Genomic DNA, 21,558 nt, shown 5'->3' with positions numbered 1-21,558 from the left:
AAAGGGGCGTATTTTTCTTGCCAATTTAATTACAAACCAACGTTCAATGCACACGAACACTCTGCAATAATGTCAGGCGCCTATTTGAAACACTCGGACTCCATGTCAAGGTGATAGTGTTGTGTAAACAGCCGGGATGTGTGTTTAGAAACGTTTTTGTGGGAAGTCTCATCAATGGAGGGTTGAGGAAGCCCGTCTTGCTACAGAAGAGGACGCTGTCGCCCCTGGATATGACCGGCATTCACTGTCGTTTCGAGCGATCGATAAAAGAGTAAGTTTGCTGATTTATTCTGCACTGCTTTCTGTAAACAGTAATGTCGCGGGGGCAGGTAGTAGCGCTGTGGTTGCTTTCTTTGACTCTCCAAATATGGCTCCAGCACTGGAAGGCGCTCATTTAGTACTAGCTCTGCCTTGGCTGACTGTACACGGCGCCTTATTACATACAATTGCTTTATTCTCTGCATATACACACGGCATTGCATGCAACGGAGCTATAGCGTCATATGCAATTATTTGTCGTTTGGTTGACAAAGTGAAAATAAGGCATAGTGCACCGTCAGGAGTTTGTTATCAGGAAAAACAATCGAGGTTGAGACTGTCCATCAGCCCTGCTAAAATGGCTGACTCGTCTGTCTCGCTTCAGGATTGGTATTTAGCGCTCTGCAACCGAACTACGTCAACTGGGTCGAGGAAAAATTGAAGATCTGCCCGGTGATTGGCTCGAATTATTCACGTGATATGAGCACGGCAACCTATTGGTTCACCTGAAATACATTTATTACCAACGTTACAAATGGAGCGACATGTACACTGTAGAAGATGTGTATCTGTTCATTTGAGAAACCCCTTATTTAGTAGTTATTAGATGTTTATTGATCTCAATGAACCGTTTATTTGTACTTTTTATATTACAGCAAACACATCATGAAGGAGTGGAGTCGCTGCTACATTTGATTGTGTTGTTTTTATTCAAATGTGCTGATTGACAGTCCTGTTGTTTGCTAAAAACAGTTAAAACCACCTCAAGATGGTTTGTTGGTCTAAGATGGTTTTTATGGTAAGGCAAGAGTAAGACAACAGGTGAATAGGGAAAAATGATTTAACTAATAGATATCACCTTATCCTCCCCATTGATTAATCACAAATGTTTTGTGTTGCCACTGAAATGATATGTTTTAATATGTACAAATTTGCATACATTTGTAGAACAGAAATCAAAATTTGATGATTAGATTTTTTCTCATTTGGACATGTTAAAAGGGTTTTTACAGAGGGGACTTTGGATACTTCTTTATAGTTTTACCTCTTCTTAGTCCATCAATCAAAAAATCTATGTTTTTAGGAATAAAGTGTTATATAATCCAGACCAATTATATATGAAGAAGCCCCTCTATAACAACCTTAAGAACATTCATTGGAATTTCATTGGAAATTTTGGTGCTACTGAATTGGAGATTTGTGGCTCGGTGCATAAGACAAAAGTCATTTTGAGAAAACGGCGTTTAAAGATGTGCAATTGTAATTGAAATCAACAGGCGTAAATAATAATAAAAGAAACACATAAATGTGTATTTTGGGATGTTTTCTCTCTACTAGTCTGAAAGAAGACCTGTTATGAAGCGAAATAGCCCAAAGTCTCAAAATTGACCAGTACATGAAAAAACAATGGATTTGCCTGTAGTGTCTTGCCTTGAGAAGTTTTTTCAACAATATCTGGTCAATATTGGTAATGCATATTTCTGTTCTTACAGGTACCTATGTCCATTCATATTTTAACATTTATATAGAGGATAACTTCAATGAGAAAGTTAAAGAAACAAGTTGGCCAATCCAGGGCTGGAGGCTTTGGCAGAGGAGAGGATCAGGGTCAAGTTGGTCCATCCAGCCATGGCGACATGGACGCTCTACTCTGTCCACCTTCTCCATGCAGACTGAACTTCTCTATGACCAGAGACACTCTTACGTACGCGCAGGCCCAGAAAATGGTGGAGATTGAGCTGGAGGGAAGGCTTCACCGGATCAACATTTACGACCAGCTATCCGTCGTAACCGAGGACGAAATGCTGGCTCAGGATCTGACGGAGTGCAACAGTAACAAAGAGAACAGCGAGCAAAGACTGGGAAACAAACAAACTGTGTGTAAAAGCAAGCGGAAAGATGGCAAACACGCAGCCAAAAAGAGATCTGGCTCTCAGAATGGCTTGCAAAGTCAGGTCGCCCATTCACAAATCCCCCTGCCAAAGCCTACATTTCGTACGGTGGACACTTTCATGGCCTCAGAAGCCCCTCCTCTTCCTGTGGCTTATTATCGCTACAAAGAGAAGTCAGGGGAGGAGTTGGACAACGAGGCCGAGTATGACATGGACGAGGAGGACATGGCTTGGCTAGAGATGGTGAATCAGAAGCGAGTGTCCGATGGCCACGCTTCCGTCCCCCCTGATACTTTTGAGTTACTGATTGACCGACTTGAGCGAGAGTCCATTTTGGAGTCCCGCAGCCAGGCGCTGTCCCAGAGCACCATAGACGAGGATGCCTACTGTTGCGTTTGCCTTGACGACGAGTGTCTCAACAGCAACGTCATCCTGTTCTGCGACATCTGCAATCTCGCAGTGCACCAGGAATGTTACGGGGTTCCTTACATTCCCGAGGGCCAGTGGCTGTGCAGGCGCTGTCTGCAATCCCCGTCGCGACCCGTCGATTGTGTCCTCTGCCCTAATCGGGGAGGCGCATTCAAACAAACCAGCGACGGAAGTTGGGCCCACGTCATCTGTGCCATATGGATCCCTGAATTGTGCTTTGCCAACACTGTGTTCCTAGAGCCCGTGGAGGGAGTGAAAAACATTCCTCCTGCACGATGGAAGCTCACCTGTTACCTGTGCAAACAGAAAGGCAGGGGGGCGTCTATTCAGTGCCACAAAGCAAACTGCTACAGGGCGTTTCACGTCACTTGTGCCCAGAGAGCTGGTCTCTATATGAAAATCGACCCTGTGCGGGAAACCGGTGTGCACGGCACCACTTTTACTGTGAAGAAAACTGCTTATTGCGAGAACCACTCGCCCCCTGGTACGGGCACTGAGGGGGACGAAGACAATGGGTTGGTCGGGGGCAGGGGTAACAGAGGTCAGAGGTCATACACATTAGGCCCTCCGCTGCAGCAGAACCAGAATGGACGGAAAAAAGGTTCGGCCGCACAACAGAAGAAAACGCAGAAGAATTCAGCCGGGACCTCGCGGAAGACAGGAGTGCCCCTCCTGCTGGTGCCGCAGATACCCTCCTTTAGGTAAATGTTTACGTCTGCTCTTTTGTCGGTTATGTCTGGTCTTTTGATCTTACCTCGTTGTAAGCATGCAGAAGTATTTCACCTCATCTTCAGTGAATGTTAGGTTTACCATTTAGGATACTGTTGTAGAAGTTTGGGGTCAGTAAGACTTTATAAAAATATATATACTTCTATTCATTGATCAAAAGTGACTGTGAAGATTTTGACATTGTAACATGATTTCTATTTCAAATAAATGCTGTTCTTTTAAAAGTTCTATTCATCAAAGAATACTTTAAAATGCATTATGCAAAACAACTGTTTTCAACATTGATTATTATTATGATTAGAAATGTTACTACCAAATCAGTATTTTGGAATGATTTCTGAAGGATCATGTGACTGAGACTGAAAATTCAGCTTTGCCATCACAGGAATAAAATTACATTTTAAATATATAGTAAAATAGAAAGCCATTATTTAAAATTGTAATAATTTTTCACAGCATTACTGTTTTTTACTGCATTCTTGATTAAAGTAACACTATGTAACTTTTCAACCTTCATAATATATTTCCAAAACGCTTGTGATGGTACATCGACTTAAAATAGGTTGAATGACGCGTCTGCCATAGCCTGATGGGGTTTGTATAGTTTTTAATCGTACTTTTAAACTTCGGGGTTCCGGTAGTAACACCCGCGCACAAAAAGAACTACAAAATTCGACTGCTTTACGGCATAGGCTACCTCACTTCCCACAACACGTCCTCGCATGCTGTTGGACTTGTTGTAAGTATATTGCTTATACTGTATATCACTCGGACAAGCTTTTTACTCGTTGGTGTGAGGCGAGCTAAAAAGCACCTGGCGTTCTTGTTGATGGATTAGTAGACATCTTCGGAGGCTAGCTGTGCTTGTTCGATGTCCGACGATTTGTAACGCGTTGTGTTTATTCCCCAATCGAACTCGTGTAACTGTCTGTCACACGTTTTACCGTCCACAGCATTACTTGATAGACAAAAATAGGACAAGAATGAGCATCAAACAGAAACAATCCGCTTACGGTGTTCGAGGCGCACATACAATACAGACTGCCGAAAGTTAAACAGGGCGCGCGCAGCTCTTAAAGGGGACACACCTTATTGCCACTCGTTACAGCTTCTATATCCGACTGAACAGGGACCGGTATACAGGGGCATCAGGCTCAGGATCAGTAGTCCACAGCGACTCTAGGGGTCGCTGTTTGACCAAAACGGAAATCCTACATAATGGGGCTTTAAATAAATGTAGCTTCTTTCAAAAATAAAAAAATCATTTGATCAGTAAGCAAGCAAATTTCATTTATATAGCACTTTCCCAAACAAATCAGTGCAGTTTAGTAGTAGTGTTATGGCAATAATAACAAACAAATATATACTTGAAATAATTACTGTTAGGATATATTGAGATGCTTCTGAGGGTGAATTTTCTCTTCAACCTCCTCATCCTGGTAAAAATAAAAATCCTCAAAACTGACGTGTTTTCCTCACGAGCGCCTTTAGATCTGACTCCATTCCAGTATTAAACACTTAAGTGTTTACAATCCTAATGGATAAAATCTAAATAGTTTATTAAATAGCCTGTTTCTCTCAGAAATGTGTCACTTTACAGAAGAAAAATGAGAATTGTGAATGTTTCATGTTGAATTTAACAGTTGGCCTTGTTTCATATTTTTTTGAATAGGCTCAATAAGATTTGCACAGGGGTCTCTGTTGAAAGGAAAAATCAGTTCATGCAGAGACTCCACAATTATTGGCTGCTGAAGCGTCACTTTCGTAATGGAGTGCCACTCATCCGCCGGCTCCATTCTCATCTACAGACTCAGAAATCTGAGCAGGTTAGTGTGCTGTAACACATTACGCTGTTGTTGACAGTAAAAAGTGTGATAACTTATACTACAACTCTTAATAACCAAGCTCACACAGAATCTACGACAGCAGAAAACTGCAGATTTCTACAAATTTTGGCACGCTTATCATTCACACTTTTCCCTGCCATATGTTTGTTCATTAGTTTATTAAACATTATGGCTAATTTGATCAGCTATGAGTAACACATTTAACCATGTTTGAATTCTGCACATTTGCTCCCAAAATCAGAGCAGAAAAATGACAAAATTATCACTTGTGGTGTTGTGTTAAATGACCAGAGATTGCTTATATGTGCATTGTATTTACAGATGTTTTTTTAATGACTTTTCAGAGAGAGCCAGACGCAAAGTTGCAGGCTGTCAGGGAAGAGCTGAAGTATTGGCAGAAGCTTCGACAGGACCTGGAAAAAGCTCGACTTCTTATCGAGCTCATACGAAAGAGGGAGAGACTTAAAAGAGAACAGGTGACAGATCCCCTCATCTCTAATGTTCTTTTGTTACTTTCTCTAGACCCTGTTCTCTGAAAAGCATCACTTATTGAGAACAGGCAAGCGGTAATTACTAATTCACAGAATCAGTTTAATTTGGCTCTCTTCTCTCACCAGATGAAACTTCAGCAGGCTACACTGGAGCTGCAGCTCACCCCTGCGCTGGTGTTTCTGCGCTCTACACTGGAACAGCTGCAGGAGAAAGACATAGATCATATTTTCACCACACCTGTCAATTTGAAGGAGGTAAAATCCCCTTTTTGCAAAAATAACTTGGTAACACTTTACAATAAGGTCTCATTTGTTAATATTAATTAATCCATTAACTAACAAACTAACAGTCTGTAAATATATTGTTAAGCAATTAATTTACCATCTTGAAATTTTTATAAATATTGATTAGAAAAATAAGTTATTATCATAAGTGCTAACTGGACTATGCTAACCATTCAAACCTTGGCGTAGTTCAGACTCGTTCATCAGGGTGGACCAGCTTACTAATTTTTAATGCCATTGATGTATACATGTGGCCAGTCATATTTTAATATGCTCATTTTTATGTCAATACCATGATGGTTTCTAAATGACCCATTTTTGCAGCTTAGTTTCCATAGTCTGTGTGGTTGCCGCTGAGAATATTAGTGTCTACTTAATAGATTGATCTTTTATTTTTAAAAGAGCAAGAAATGATTTTTTTTCCATATGTCGTCTTTATTGTTTTCCCAGGTTCCAGATTATCTGGAGTTTGTTTGTGAGCCGATGGACTTCTCTACAATGCATGACAAACTCGAGGCCCATAAATACTCTTCTGTGGCTGACTTGGAGAATGATTTCAATCTCATGATATCCAACTGTCTGAGGTACAACTCCAATGACACAATGTTCCATAAAGCTGCCATGCAACTCCGAGAGGTGGGCGGAGCTGTCCTGAGACACGCCCAACATCAGGCTCTCAGCATAGGCCTTGATCCCACCACAGGCATGCACCTGCCAGACAAGCCCAGCGCACACAATGCCACAGTCTCCTGGTGGGATGAAAGTGAGCAGCTTTCCAATGTTAACAGTCTCCAAAACAATGTACAGTCTTAAAGAGAGAGTTCACCCAAAAATGAAATTTCTGTCGTTAAATACTCACCCTCATGTTGTTCCAAACCCGTAAGATCTTCAAAATACAAATGTAGATATTTTTGATGAAATCCGAGAGCTTTCTGACCCTCCCATTGACTTCAACGTTATTACTACTTTCAAGGCCCAGAAAGGTAAAGACATGGTTAAAATAGTCCATGTGACTATAGTGATTCAACCTTAATGTAATAAAGCGACGATAATACTTTTTGTGCGCAAAAGAACTAAAAATAAAGACTATTCAACAGTTTCTTCTCTTCTGTGTCAGTCTCCGACACTGTTCACGTAAAAATGTCACGCAGTGTCAGAACGCTGGCTCAGTATTGGCCGGCTCCTGCGTCAGCTCCACACGCATGTATCGTGGTCCTCGTGAACAGCGTCAGAGACTGACACAGAAGAGAAGAAATTGTTGAATAAAGTCTTTATTTTTAGTTTTTTGCACACAAAAAGTTTATATTTATAATAAATATTTTAACGATGTCTTTACTACCTTTCTGGGACTTGAAAGTAGTAATAACATTGTAGTCTATGGGGGGTCTGAAAGAGCTCGGATTTCATCAAAAATATCTTCATTTGTGTTCCGAAGATGAACGAAGGTCTTACAGGTTTGGAACAACATGAGGGTGAGTAATTAATGACAGAAATTATATTTTTTGGGTGAACTAACCCTTTAAATTACGAGATTAATCTTTCTGATGTAATGTAAATGTAAATGTAAATGCTCTCATTATCAACTCCCCCCTCATGTCATTTTAAAGTTTCAAACTGGACAAAAAAACATGATAAAAGTAGCTCATGATTCTTCTGTTGCAATGCCTGATTTTAATCCAAAAAATCCCATCGAATGATTTACAGTTGACTTGCTTTTGGACCCTGAAAATCGTGTGCACATGTGTCCTGAGGACCAGCTGAAAACCCTGCTGGACAAACTGGATCTGGTGGCGTCTATGCGGACCAGCGGGGGTCGTACAAAACGCATGCGCCTGCTGCGCAGAGAAATCAACAGCCTCCGTCACAAGATCAGCCACCAGGACCGCAACCCACGACTGCTGAATGGGAAAATTAAAGAGAAGAAGAGCAAAGACGGAAAGAGTGAGGAGAAGATGGATTACATAACCTCCAATACAGGTAACTTCAACTTCAGTTAGTTGCTAAAAACATTTTAAGTAAAAAAATTTCTTTATTCATATATTTTGTTTTATTTCAGCTTTATTTCAATTAACAACAACAAAAAAAAAAATGTTAGTTAATAAAAATAATGGTTACTATTTGTTATTTTAAACTGTCCAAACATTTTTTTTTTTTACTGTGGCAAAATAGACCTTGGCAGAAGACTTAACACCCAGTCCATTAAGTGATGAATAATTAATTCGTTTTTAATTCAATCTTCTTTTATAAGTTATCTACAAGTTTAAGTTAACCATTAATTTCTTTCCATGGTTGAAGACCCAAAAAAATCAACATCGCAGAAAGTGCAAAAACCCACTTGTCCTGCCTCTTCACCTTTACCTGGAGATTCCCCACCAAACCCGCCCATGTTCTGCCTTGAGACGGGACGGACCACCATTCCAGCGCAGTCAAATAAAACTGGCAGCAGAAAACAGAGGGCGAAACCAAAAGAAAGAGGCCTGAGAGAAAATCACGATCAGACTTTAGAAGAAGATGAGAACTTCCACACAAAAGAGGAGGACACCAGCCCTCAGGAGGATGCTGTGAACAGGGTTTCCTCCGCTGAGAGCCCATCTGAATCACCCAAGATGGGCGTGGGTCGTCGGACATCAATCCTCTTCAAGAAAGCAAAAAACGGAGCCAGACCGACAAAGGACAAGCCTGTTTTATTGCAAAATGGAGTCAGCAAAGGCGAAAATGAAGCATCGCCACAGCAGACCGCACCAGCCAAATTATTGCCAGCACCACCAGCCCCAAAATCACCCTCTCCGTCCCCTCACCAGCTGAGATCCAGAGGACTGAGTACATGCTCAGACAACGAAGGCGAAAAGGCCCACTCTCGGCCAGAAGAGAATGGTACTGGAATATAAAAACGATTACTCAAGTTTATTGACCAGTGATTTAAGTAATGTCCATCGCAATGTGTTTAATATGCTTAAGCGCTCTAATGCTCTTTATTTAGGCTTCGCAAATGGACTCAAGAGACACAGCAGCCACTCATCCGATTCAGAAAGCTGCACTCCCACCTTCCCAACACACAGGTAATGGATGCTGTCAGCACTCTGAAATGAGTGCTTTAAATGCTAGGTTCCCTGTTTACACTTGGCTTGTGACATCAGTGGGCCTGTTTACACCTGGTCACCTCATGTGTTTTTACTGATCGGATAGCTATCTGATTTGTTAAAACCGTTCCATTTACACTTGGGTCACATAAATGTGTCTCCGCAAAACGAATATAAATCCGATCTTCAATTCCCGCGGTATATGCAAATTTAACGGAGTTCACGTCAACGAAAGCAACAGATATGAGCTGCATTTTATTTATCATCAGCTAATTTCAAGATCAAAGACTGCAACAGGAGAGAGAGCGGCATCAGCACTGGTAAGATCATTTAGTCTCACTACTTTTAATGAAGATGATTGTGTGTGTTGAGCGTCTGCGACTTACTTTCAGTTTTATTTGCAGCACTGCGCGTCGGCTTTCTGAAGAGATATTAGGCTACTCATCTGTGGCAATGTGTTGCAGTAGCGCTGTCATATCATATCAACCTGCTCTCACACACTTATTTTTTTAACATTTTGGGAGGAGTAAAATTAACATATGTGGCTTCAACAACCAGATGCATTTAGACTTGTCCAGTTTCGTTTGGAATGCGTCTCAAACCACCTCCTGAAGTGGTTTGAGTGATCGGATTTAAATCCAGCTTGAAAGCGTTTCGGAGGGCATTTACATCTGGTCTTTTCCCGATCGGATAGCCAATCCGATCAGAGAAAACGCATGAAGTGACCAGGTGTAAACAGGCCCGGTGTGTCACTGCATGATGAGAAAGTGCTAAAAAAAAGTTCACCCCAGAGCAAAATATACTTGTGCGATTTAATCTCATTACAAACATTTCAATTTCAATAATATTGTTTCCCCGGAAGTGTTTTTTGTGGTTTTTGCTAATCTTAAATTGCACACTATTTATTTTATGAGTTTAATTTGTAGTTTATAAATGCAATAAAAATGTATGTATTTGAGTTTGTGCATGTTGTCTCACTGATTAAAACATTTATTTGCCTCAAAAGAATTGACATTTTTGTTGTTTTATTTATATTTTGCATTCAATATCCCAAAAATTACCATAAGTATATGGATGGAAACCTGGTTACATGACCTGTTTTTACACCTGTATTTAGCACTGACCACTTGAGATTGCATCACCTGACACAGATGTTAATACCAGGTGTTCAAGGTTACTATTACACAGAAGTAATTTAAAACCATTTGTCTGCTAATGTTTTCTGCAGTTCCTCACCTCCAAAACGCAGTCGTGGTAAACCAGCTCTCAGTAAAGTTCCTGTTGGTGAGGAGGAGAATGAAGTTACTAATACAAGTGGGTCCAACAAAGACCTTAAAGGAACTATTCTGTTCTTTTTTTATTTGTTTTGTTCTATCGCTATTTTGTGTTTACTTTTGTAGGCAGAGACACTTCTCAAAATTATGACGAGATGGAACCTCTAACCTTGGTTTGGGCAAAATGTCGTGGGTACCCCTCATACCCTGCAATGGTAAGGATCACATGCGGTTGCGCTTATGCTTGTGCTTGTGTGTCTTCATGAGACACTTGAATCTATAAGTTAGCCTAGCCTAAACTAATAATGGTTTTCAACAGGTTGTCGATCCTAACATGCCCCGGGAAGGAATTCTTCACAACGGCATTCCCATCCCAGTGCCTCCTACAGATGTTTTGGATCTGGGTACACGCAGACAAGAGGAGACAGAGGAGAAGCTCTTTCTTGTGCTGTTTTTCGATACAAAAAGAACCTGGTAAGGTGAAACACATTTCATGGAATATATTTCAAACGTGCAAGGCAAGCTTGTTTTAAGCCTGTCCATGTCTTTGTTTTGCTATTAAGGCAGTGGCTACCATTGGACAAACTCCATCACATGGGCATTGACGACACTGTAGACAGACTGCGTCTGATGGAGGGCAAGAAACCAAATGTGCGGAAGTCAGTGCACATGGCGTACGACAGGGCGATGACACACCTGAGCCACGTGCAGGAAAACTCAACTTTTAACCCCTCAAATTTTATATAAAAGACTTCTGTCAAATGTATGTCTAAACTGACTGTAAGATACCAGTAAAGGTACGTTCATAACATTCAGATATTTATTGGTTTTTATACCAGTGGAAGGCAGATTTATAAGATCATTTTCTCTTCTGTCCGGTTTTCCTACCCTTCAAAACTCAAGGCACATCATAAATCAAAACCTGGTTTTATTCACTTTTAATGTTCTCAATCAACCAAGATTTCTAAGAATGTTTTAATTGCACTTATTTTTGTATGTTGAAAATGTTTTGCCACTCGTTCCATTTTCGGCAGTTTTATTGAATGTGAGGTGATGGTATCACTTATGTTGCCAATGCACCAGGGTATTCGGGCAGTACGACTCAGGAACTTTGTGCTAGAATGCATTTTGTAATAGTTTACTTGGATACATTTCTGGACTGAGGAAATGCATGTGCACAAAAAAAAAAAAGTCCTATTGCCCTTAGATTTGCTGGTTAATCATTCTAGCGTGATCATATATGCTTTTCGTCTTTATCAGATATGTTGTCTTTCTAAAACTTCTGGTGTTTGACTGCCATAGCTGTTTTACAAACTGTGAGATGCCACTTAATGCTATTCATTTCTTTGGCACTGACACCCAGATCCTATTTTGTGTCCTTTTTAAGTTAATATGTGCCAGTTTATTTTAAAGAAAGGATGTGTCTGTCAACAAGCTTGTAATTGTGGGTGGAGATCACTGTGTAAATATAAATGCATGTATGTAGAAAATATGCACAGATGTGTTTTTAAAATCTGAAATGTAAATTAATGACAAACTTTGTACGTCATTTTAATTTATTCTGAGTTGTTATGGAAAAGTTATTTAATAGTAATTGAGAAGGTTTAATTTAACAGCTCTACAGGGCTTTATATTGTTCAGGAAGCATTACTGCTTTAATGCAATTGTTCTTTAGTGGTCTAAAGTGAGAGAACATTATAGTATAAAATATTAAGTAGTCTCTTAGATCTTGTACGCAGAGTAAAAGAGAAATGTGTTTTTTTTTAAAGCCTGTGAAAAGCTAATAGTACCAAACAAAAAATGTCTGAAACAGTATTTTCTCAAACGAGAAATAAAAAGACTGTTGAGCTGATGTGTTTCTGTATCTTTCATCTGTTTACAAGTTGAACTCGAGCAATATGTCTTGATCTATTACCCGTTCTAAATTTAGCAATCATGTCAGTGAATAAGATTTCAAAATACAAGATGTACTTGAGCAACCTCAGATTTATTACAGCACCAATATATTATTCCTCTTGAATACAAATGTTTTTTTCCAGAAAAGCAAACTTGAGAAAATTGCAAGTATATTGTCATACACTGAGTATTTTTCCTATTATGTCCAGTGGTTTTAACCTACATTTTATGGTGATCTTGATCTTATGATTTGATGACGTCATAGTGCACATGCCAGAAAAGTAAATGTCACAATTCATGACTGGCAAATCCAACCGGAAACAAAAACTCATATACAACATTAAACTACACATGCTGTGCAGTAACCTAACTGAAAACAGAAATGAAAGAACATTAATCCCATAGAAAAGACAGAATTTTATGATCTTCTGATGAGTTTCAGCTCATGTTATATTCTTTAATTAAAATGGAGAAAGGTTTGGTCTGTTCGGTTTCAAATGCAAAACCATATAAGACAAAGTCAAAGTGAAACTCTAAAAGAATACATCACAAGAACAATGAACAACCAGAAAAGGTGCATTGTGACAATGCACAGCTCGAGCAGCCACGCTAAATTAGAGGTAAATTATTCTGATCCAGACACCGGAACACCACATTTGATCATTTCAGTATATCGCATTAACAGTTTCTAATCTATATGCAATTACATGACCAAATGTAAAGTAAAACAATCCAATTACAGCTTCAATAATCAGCCATTGCCACCAGTTCTGAAGAAAATAAATCCACAGTTTATTGGACCTTTTGCTGAGTAAAGTTGTTTCTGGTGTTTATAATTTTCACAAAATATGTTTTTTTTTTATATATTTCTTCTTTTTTTTTTTTACTTAAATGTATAAAATCAGATCCAGTCCAGGATGTCAAATGGACAAACAAACAGCAGCTTTACATTACTTATTTCCCCACGGTGGATTATTTATGATCATTTGGTTGAATCATCTCCATTGTATTACTAAACCGAGTTAAGAATGCAGAGATGCACGTCCGGTGTGATCAGTGTCCATCTGAAACCAAAATCAATGCAAATGGTCAGTTGATGGAGGGAATCTTGTAAAAGACCAAGAAATCATAATCCGATTCAGTTTGACTCTTACCTCCTTTAGAGCTCTTACTGGGGTTGGGGGTTGTGGAGTATTTCGAAGGGTATCGGATAAACAGACGGTCTTCCTCCTTCTTGATCCAGCGCAGCAGTTTGGTGATGGCGTTGATGGCACAGGTTTTCGTGACAAGGGGGCTGAAGCACGTGTACAACTCAAATTTACTCGTGACCTGAAATGAGAAATTGAATTCACTTGCTTTGGGCAACTCGTAATTAACCTGAGAATATTTTCAAGGACGCAGCCAAATAATCAATCACAACGCGACTCCATTTGGAGCAAGGTCAGGATCCTAATTTGCATAATCTGCATTTTGACTGCCACTCGGAGGCCTTAAAGGTAACTCGATCTTCAAGGTCTTGCCGGAGAGCGTGTGAAAGCACCAGGCGAGGTGGAAAGCACAACATCAACATGTTTTGCTCTCAGAGTACTGAGAACAGATGCGTGTGACAGCAGTTACTGTTGTTCACATACCCAGGCCAGCAGAGTCTCGCGTTCGGCCACGTGGTAGATGAGCTTGAGGGGGCGTGAGGTGCTGTGGATCCGGCTGTGCATGTCTCTGTACAGGTCCAGGAGTCTCATCTGCTCCTCCTCACTGCCGTAAGGCGCCTCCATCTCTGGGCTGCGCAGAGAAAAACAATGGTGTCTTTGTGCTTTAGATCTCATTTCTGTACGTCATTCATAAACATTTTCGGATATTATATTAGTGGTCCTACATTGTAAAGAACATCTCATGACAAACAGAGTGCTCTCAATAAAAGCCAATGGATTTGGCATCAAACAATAGGATAAATGCTTTCGATTTCTGTCCTTAGTGAAATGAATTTGGGAAATATGTGAGAGGTTTACAGTGAAAATATTAAGCTCAGAGATACTGTTAAAAAGTTATTTGTGGAGATGCTGAGGACAAATCTGATGTCAGCAGCATTAGGGAAAGGCTTTTTCTCGTTTGCAAAGTGTTTGACTAAATCCATTTGAAAAAGTTGCCAAGTAGTTATTATATATATTTTTAATATAATATAGCACTTCAGATTTTTAGTTGCATTTACTTTAATTTTTTCAGTTAAATTTTTTTTGTCATTTTATGTTTTTTTCATTTCAGTTTTAGTTTAAGTAATTTTAGTACTTCAACTTAGTTTATTTCAGGTAGTTACCAAGGCAGCATTTTTGAAATAAAAGCTATTATATCTTGCATGAAGAAAATTAAGACATTTTATGTAACATTACAATAATGCACTTTCAGTGTTATTTTTTTAATACATATTTTTTATATTTTTTATTCTGACAAAATAGAATAGAATTTTAATATATGCATTTATCAGCCACAACATAAAAATTATAATGAGACTTTTTGCATGAGGTTAATGAGAATTAGAGGAACAAATGTGGCAGACAAAAAAGCATGTGCAAAATATGAAAAGACAATACAGAAAAGCAGAGCGCATGTGGCGTCCAAGACAACACTTGTAGTCCATTATAACATCTATAAAGACAGCCTTCATGCTTTCAATGTGGAAATAAGCAAAGCTAGACAGACTTTCTTCGCTACTGTAGAGAGTCTAACAACCCCCCCCAAGCCAGACTCCCAGTGAAATGCTCTCAGACAGCAAATGCAATGAGTTTGCTTCCTTCTTCTCTGAGAAAATCAATAATATCAGAAAGGCGATCAGCATATCCTCGTGTGGCACTGACGTAAGACAGATCAGACCACATCCTCAGAAAGTTACTATGTCTGATTTCGAAGAAATTAATGGTTACATTTTGGAAGAAACAGTACAGCACCTTAAAACATCAACCTGCGCTCTTGACACAATCCCCACCTCCTTTTTCAAAAGTGTGTTAAACTGTTTAGAAGCAGATCTCCTAGAAGTGGTAAACCTCACTTATCTCTGGGACTTTTCCAAAGTCCCTTAAAACTGCAGCTGTCAAGCCCCTCCTGAAAAAAGAGCAATCTGGATAGCAACATATTGAGCAATTACAGACCAATCTCAAATCTTCCTTTCATAGGCAAGGTCATTGAAAAAGTTGTCTTCAATCAGCTGAACAACTTCCTAACCTCAAATGGATACAAATGGACAATTTTCAATCTGGTTTCCGACCACAGCACAGAGACAGGGCTCATAAAGATAATAAACGATATTCGGTTAAATAGTTATATAGGCAAAACATCAATTCTGGTACTACTCGGCCTCAGTGCTGCATTTGACACTGTCGATCATAACATACTTCTTGATAGGCTGGAAAACCGGGTCAGGCTTTCTGGGATAGTCCTAAAATGGTTCAGGTCATACTTAGGAGGGAGAGGTTATTATGTGAGTATAGGAGACCATAAGTCTGAATGGACATCCATGACAAGCAGAGTCCCTCAAGGCTCAATTCTTGCACCACTCCTGTTCAACCTCTAAATGCTCCCAATGAGCCAAATAATGAAGAAGAACCAAATTGATGAAACACAGATCTATTTAGCCCTATTGCCTAACGATTACAGCCCCACTGACTCTATGTGCCAATGCATTGATGAAGTCAACAGTTGGATGTCGCAAAACTTTCTTCATAAACAACGACAAAACCGAAGTCATTGCGTTTGGAAACAAAGATGAAGTTCTCAAGGTGAACGCATACCTTGACGCTAGGGGTCAAACAACAAAAAATCAAGGCAGGAATTCTGGAGTCAGACCTTAGTTTCAGTAGTCATGTCAAAGCAATAACTAAATCAGCATACTATCATCTCAAAAATATTTCAAGAATTAGATGCTTTGTTTCCAGACAAGACTTAGAGAAACTTGTTCATGCTTTCATCACCAGCAGGGTGGATTATTGTAATGGACTCCTCACTGGCCTTCCCAAAAAGACCATAAGACAGTTGCAGCTCATACAGAACGCTGCCGCCAGGATTCTGAGCAGAACCAGAAAATATGAACATATCACACCAGTCCTCAGGTCTTTACACTGACTCCCAGTCCCAGTTACATTTAGGATTAATTTTAAAGTATTATTACTGGTATATAAATCACTCAATGGCCTAGAACCTCAATACATAGCAGATATGCTCACTAAATATAAACCTAACAGATCACTCAGATCATTAGGATCACATCAGCTAGAAATACCAAGAGTTCACTCTAAGCATGGCGAGTCCGCTTTTAGCTACTATGCCAGGCGCAGCTGGAACCACCTTCCAGAAGAGATCAGATGTGCTCCTACTGTACTCGCATTCAAATCCAGACTCAAAACACTGTTTAGCTGTGCACTGATCATTACACTGTACTTTATTTTGCATCCTCCTTTTTATTCTAAACTGAACTCAAATGGCACTGAGAATTGGGTAAGAGAGATGAAACCATGATGATGGCCTGGGTCTGTGGTGGAGTAGTGAGTTTGACGTGATTAAACTCGAGGTTCTGTGGGGTGCGGACTGGATCGATTCCATTCCTAGAGCTTCCGAACAAATGGGTTTTTGAGGTGCGGACTGATGAGGCAGTGAACCTGAGGTTACCCCGTGAGTCAGTCCTAGAGCCCCTCCTGTCCGATTTTAGGGGAAAATCGGGTCTATTGGAGACGTCCAATAGATTTTTTGGCCGCGTCGAAAGAACACCACAGACACAGTACAATCCACATGGGAAAACTGTATCCAATGTATGTCCGACTGATTGCACTGTATTCCTCCTTTTGATTCTAAACTGAACTCAAATGGCACTGAGAATTGCCATTGGGTAAGAGACAAACATAAATTACTTAATTGGGGAACTTCAGAGATGAAACCATGCTGATGACCTGGGTCTGTAGGGTGGAGTAGTGAGTTTGACGTGATTAAACTCGAAGTTCTGTGGGGTGCGGACTGGATTGATTCCATTCCTAGAGCTTCCGAACAAATGGGTTTTTGGGGTGCGGACTGATGACAGTAAACCCGAGGTCAGTCCTAGAGATTCTCCTGTCCGATTTTAGGGGAAAATCGGGTCCATCGGAGACGTTCAATAGATTTCTTAGGCGCCAAAATAACACCACAGACACAGTTTAATCACCATGGGAAAATCTCAGAGTAAAACTGGGAGTTGTGAAAAATGTGATACACCGGTGTTTTGCCAGATGAGAAGTTTATCTATGTATCATCTTTTTACTCTTTTAATTCATTTTATAACTGTATCATATATCTCTTTTAATTTCTTTTATAACTGTTTTAATTTTCCTTGCTTTTATTTTGTGTACCTTTCTGTAAAGCACTTTGAATTGCCATAGTGTATGAAATGTGCTATATAAATAAACTTGCCTTGCCGAAACTCTCAGGAAAATGCAGATCTTAAAGGGATAGTTCACCCAAAAAATGTAATGTAACCCCATTGTTTGTAACCCAAACCCCATTGACTTCCATAGTATGGAAAAATAATGCAATGGAAGTCAATGGGGTGCATCAACTGTTTGGGTTATCGACATTCTTCAAAATATCCTCTTTTGTGTTCAGCAGATGAAAGAAATTCATACAGGTTTCGAAACAACTTGAGGGTGAGTAAATGATGACAGAATTTTCTTTTTTGGGTGAACTATCCCTTTAAGAAAATAAAGCCTTATTTTAGTACCATTTAAGTAAATATATAATTTCTTCTATGAAATGTGAGATGGACATGTTCTCAAAAGATTTCATGAGACTCTCAATCCTCAACGCAAACGACTCACCTGGTGAACTGCGTCAGCTGCCGATGGTTGTCTGGCACGTCGAAGGGCTTGTACATGAAATGCCTGAGGTCAGACACTCCCACCTGACTAACGCTGTACGAGTGAGCTTTCGATATGGCGTTCAGCGCATTTTGCGCTTGCATAGCCTCCTCGATCTTCCTCTTACACTCGGCTACCGAATAAAACGCCTCTTTATCGGTGGAGAGAAGAACCAGACAAACAGTACATTCAGGAGGGTCCAGATAGGAGATGTATGCATAAAAGTAACAGTCAGGGTTAAAACTGGGCAGGCAGATGGGCGTCCAGATCTCCCCGGCCTGGAAGGCGGACGACGCCCCGATGAGGTTCAGCAGAAGGTGGAGGTCGGCAGGTTCCAGTCGGGCGTCGTCGATGACCATCTTTTCTTGCACTATGGTGAGCAGCTGGTTCTTGGCTATGAGGATGGAGAAGACCAGGTTGGGCGTGATGGCCTTCTGGAGAATCTGACTGAGGGAGTCCCTGAGAGATGAGGCCAAGGGGAGACAGTGCACAGCGCAGAGTAAGAGGCTGGGGTCTGAGTCCACAAGGTTAAGGAGGCCGTCGAGAATCTTCTCCGAGCCGGCCAGCAGACGACGCAGGTCGTAGTTTTTCTTGTGCTCGAAGATGCGGGTGATGCTGGCCTGCGTGAGCATGCTGACGATTTGGTTGTAGACGTAGAGAAGCTCATTCCGGAGCTGCTGCTCTGACTGACGGCTGCTGGAGACGGACACCAGCACCAGAGGACCCCGCTGCATGAACACAACCGTGTGCTCGTCTATCAGGAGAGAAGAAACCAGATGAAGTTATTTAAGCCGTTATTTAAGTAGATGATTCATTGTTCTTTGGTCTAACAGACACCAGCTACGTTTTCACAAATGTGAACAATATACACTACCCATCAAAAGTGTGGGGTCAGTAAGATGTATTAACAGTTTTCACAAAAATATTAAGGAGCAAAACTCTTTTTAACATTGATAATGAAGAAGAATTGAGAAGAAATGTTTCTTGAGCACTAAATCAGCATGTTAGAACGATTTCTGAAGGGTCGTCTGACACTGAAGACTGGGGTAATGCCAAAAGGAATAAATCACATTTTAAAATGTGTTAAAATAGAAAACGGTTATTTTAAATTGTAATAATATTGTAAAATATTACTGTTTTTACTGTATTTTTTTATCAGATAAATGCAGCCTTGGTAAGCGTAAGGGAGTTCTTTCAAAAGCGTAATTTTTTTTTTAAAAAACCTTCCACGTTCCTGCCGCGGAACGTATTAATAGGCTCTGTAAGACGGGATTTGTCAAATAATATTAAAAACGTATTTCCTCTTCTATCCTAAAATATACCACAGACAGCTTTTTCCCTTTTAAACTACAGCTAAATAACTTGATAACTGTTGGTAAAACTGAGTCATATACATTTTTGTTCCTGAAAAATAAAAAAAGATTAATTGTTCATAAAAATTAATTCAACGGATTTTCAATAAAAGATAGACTGGTCTTGTCTAACAAACTTAGCACATTTTTACTCACTAAAAAAACAGTTCACGTTACAAACCTAACAATATTCAACTACATGAAAAATAAAATTTGTGAAATTAAATTGAACACTTAAAGATCCATGAATTCCTAGTCGGTGTCATGAGATAGATGGAGGAGCTTGCTCGTTATAGAGAGCACCTGATTGGACAAAGATTTGCATACGCCCCTGAGTGCAAGATGAGTCATCATTATTTCCGGTCTGTTTTTCCAGAAGAGAACGACTACGAGTAAATGAGCTGATAAAGCATGCCCTTTTCCATCAGTTCGACATCACAAAGAACTTACCGGAGTAGACTGAACGGATGATGTTGTCTCCACTTTGCACGAAGGACACCAGCGCCATCATCACTCCCATAGTGGAGGACAGAGCCTCCTCACTTCCATATCGGGAATAAATGGGCTTCCCAGCCTCGCTCAACACAAACACATGCTTCCTGTGCTGTCTCCAACTTTCCGCCGTCACATCCTCGTTCCTGTGCGAAGGGGGTCCCAGAGGTGTGCCGGTCTCGCATAGAGGGGACGAGGCTCCTTTCATTCCCATTCCCTGCTCTTCCATCTTCCCCCGGGCTAACACGGTTACAACAAACTCACTCGAGTCATTGTCAACTAATGCAGAGTCCTCGGATGCTTTCCCAGAATCAGTCTCCGAACCACCGGCACACAGAGACCTGTCATCATCGATGTGGAGCTTCTGCATATCTGTTGAAGGCTCTTGCGGTTGGTTGCTCTCCTCTGATGTAGGGTCTGCTGAGTCCATGAGCCCCTCTGGGTCTGAAGGCATCCTGTGATCTTCATTCACACAGTGGTTCTCTGATGGGACATCACTATCCGAATAAGCAAAATCTGGAGAGTAGAGTAGAATCAAGTCTGCATCAGCATGTTACCCACTGTAACACAAGTATAAACTGGTAATAAAACGGCACCACCCAAAACATTACCTATTTGATCAAGACATTGTGGAAGAATGGATGGATCAAATATCTTCACTTCCTCCATATTCCCACTCTGTTGACTGCTCGGATCCATGACAACATGCAAAACAGCTGAATTTAAATTGAGAAAGTGACTTAATGACACCCATCAAATGGCAAATATATCAGTAAGGCATTTAACTAATAAAGGTTCGTACTTCGTGTACACCAGTGAAGTCTAACACGTTTAATCTGATTAACGTTACTGCTGTTATCCCATCTCTGCACGGCTCGTGGAGTTTAACACCGTCACGCACGTCTTCTGCCGCAGATAGTTTAATAACAATGAATGACTTCGATAAATAACATTAACTGGTTGAAATCATAGAACTATTAACCAGATTAACGTACCAGACAGAAAGCTAATCTACGTTATTTATGGAAAAAGCTAATGATCTTCCCGATGAATGAGTCCTCGAGTGAACTATTTCACTACTCGTCATAATCACATTCATGTCTGGTGGAATAAATTATTAACGATCATTAAAAACCAAGATCATCTTTCGTTTTTCGCTCAGCGCAACTGACTCAGCCGCCGGTGCTCCAGGAAGCTTGACGTTAAAAACACTGCAAAACAAATATCCACAACCACTTCCGGTTGGCATATTTCAAAATAGAGGACCATAATGAAATACAATGCAAGCATATTTAAAAGTGCGAGACGACCAGTCAAAAATAATCCAGTCATTTACTATGTATAATTATATTTACATTTACACACACACATATATATATATGAGATTTTTCTTTTTTACTTTACTCAAAAATATATAAACTTTTCTTTTACCAATTATTGTAGCAGTTTGGTGATATGTGTTATAGTAGTATAAGGTATTAGTCAAGATATTCAATACAGAAAGGTTTCACTAAATGCTTTTGACAATGCACAAACATCAACATATGATTTTGAATTGTTTATTGATTCTCTTTATATATCCTGCAGCTTGCTGTGCTGCATTGGTCTATATAGCAAAAATTAGGGGGGAGGGGGGGAGGTCACAACATTTTTAACATTCATATAC

At 40.1% G+C, this 21,558-nt stretch overlaps 2 protein-coding genes across 7 annotated transcripts; one reads left to right on the top strand and one right to left on the bottom strand.

Moving 5' to 3' along the window:
* The first annotated feature begins 2 nt into the window (after positions 1-2).
* Positions 3-12,137, top strand: brpf3a (bromodomain and PHD finger containing, 3a). Of its 2 annotated transcripts, XM_084394677.1 has the most exons (13): positions 3-271; positions 1,752-3,280; positions 4,981-5,134; positions 5,500-5,631; positions 5,773-5,901; positions 6,382-6,694; positions 7,636-7,908; positions 8,227-8,805; positions 8,912-8,990; positions 10,240-10,325; positions 10,412-10,500; positions 10,605-10,759; positions 10,849-12,137. In XM_084394677.1, exons 2-13 carry the CDS (start codon positions 1,800-1,802, stop codon positions 11,030-11,032), a joined length of 3,654 nt encoding a protein of 1,217 aa, XP_084250803.1. In that variant the 5' UTR covers positions 3-271; positions 1,752-1,799; the 3' UTR covers positions 11,033-12,137. The 2 variants fall into 2 exon arrangements, with proteins under 2 accessions (XP_084250803.1, XP_084250804.1); XM_084394678.1 differs by lacking the exons at positions 10,412-10,500; positions 10,605-10,759; positions 10,849-12,137 and adding an exon at positions 9,281-9,331 and having other exon boundaries at positions 133-271; positions 10,240-10,326.
* Positions 12,138-12,253: 116 nt separating this feature from the next.
* On the bottom strand, positions 12,254-21,107 carry mon1bb (MON1 secretory trafficking family member Bb). Of its 5 annotated transcripts, none has more exons than XM_084394681.1 (8): positions 20,888-21,107; positions 20,695-20,795; positions 20,504-20,608; positions 19,851-20,408; positions 18,010-18,802; positions 13,813-13,960; positions 13,336-13,510; positions 12,254-13,245 (listed from the first exon to the last, which is right to left on the bottom strand). In XM_084394681.1, the coding sequence occupies exons 3-8, from the start codon at positions 20,589-20,591 to the stop codon at positions 13,235-13,237; spliced, it is 1,773 nt and encodes a 590-aa protein (XP_084250807.1). In that variant the 5' UTR covers positions 20,592-20,608; positions 20,695-20,795; positions 20,888-21,107; the 3' UTR covers positions 12,254-13,234. The 5 variants fall into 5 exon arrangements, with proteins under 5 accessions (XP_084250807.1, XP_084250806.1, XP_084250808.1 ...); XM_084394680.1 differs by having other exon boundaries at positions 20,695-20,798; positions 20,888-21,096; XM_084394682.1 differs by having other exon boundaries at positions 20,504-20,577; positions 20,695-20,798; positions 20,888-21,070.
* Between the last annotated feature and the right edge of the window lie 451 nt (positions 21,108-21,558).

This window comes from Rutilus rutilus, assembly GCF_951802725.1.
Source record: "Rutilus rutilus genome assembly, chromosome: 22".
NCBI classification, from domain to species: domain Eukaryota; kingdom Metazoa; phylum Chordata; class Actinopteri; order Cypriniformes; family Leuciscidae; genus Rutilus; species Rutilus rutilus.
The sequence above is the reverse complement of the archived record's forward strand: the minus strand, read 5'-3'. Positions and strand labels throughout refer to the sequence as shown.

Excerpts from the sequence above, each read along its gene's own strand:
- brpf3a (XM_084394677.1), top strand. The coding sequence starts at position 1,800 with ATGAGAAAGTTAAAGAAACAAGTTGGCCAATCCAGGGCTGGAGGCTTT. Across the intron at positions 3,281-4,980 it reads CCGCAGATACCCTCCTTTAG|GCTCAATAAGATTTGCACAG; the intron begins GTAAATGTTTAC and ends TTTTTTGAATAG. Across the intron at positions 8,991-10,239 it reads CCCACCTTCCCAACACACAG|TTCCTCACCTCCAAAACGCA; the intron begins GTAATGGATGCT and ends TGTTTTCTGCAG.
- mon1bb (XM_084394681.1), bottom strand. The coding sequence starts at position 20,591 with ATGGATCCGAGCAGTCAACAGAGTGGGAATATGGAGGAAGTGAAGATA. Across the intron at positions 20,409-20,503 it reads ACAATGTCTTGATCAAATAG|ATTTTGCTTATTCGGATAGT; the intron begins GTAATGTTTTGG and ends TCTACTCTCCAG. Across the intron at positions 13,961-18,009 it reads CAGCTGACGCAGTTCACCAG|CCCAGAGATGGAGGCGCCTT; the intron begins GTGAGTCGTTTG and ends TTCTCTGCGCAG.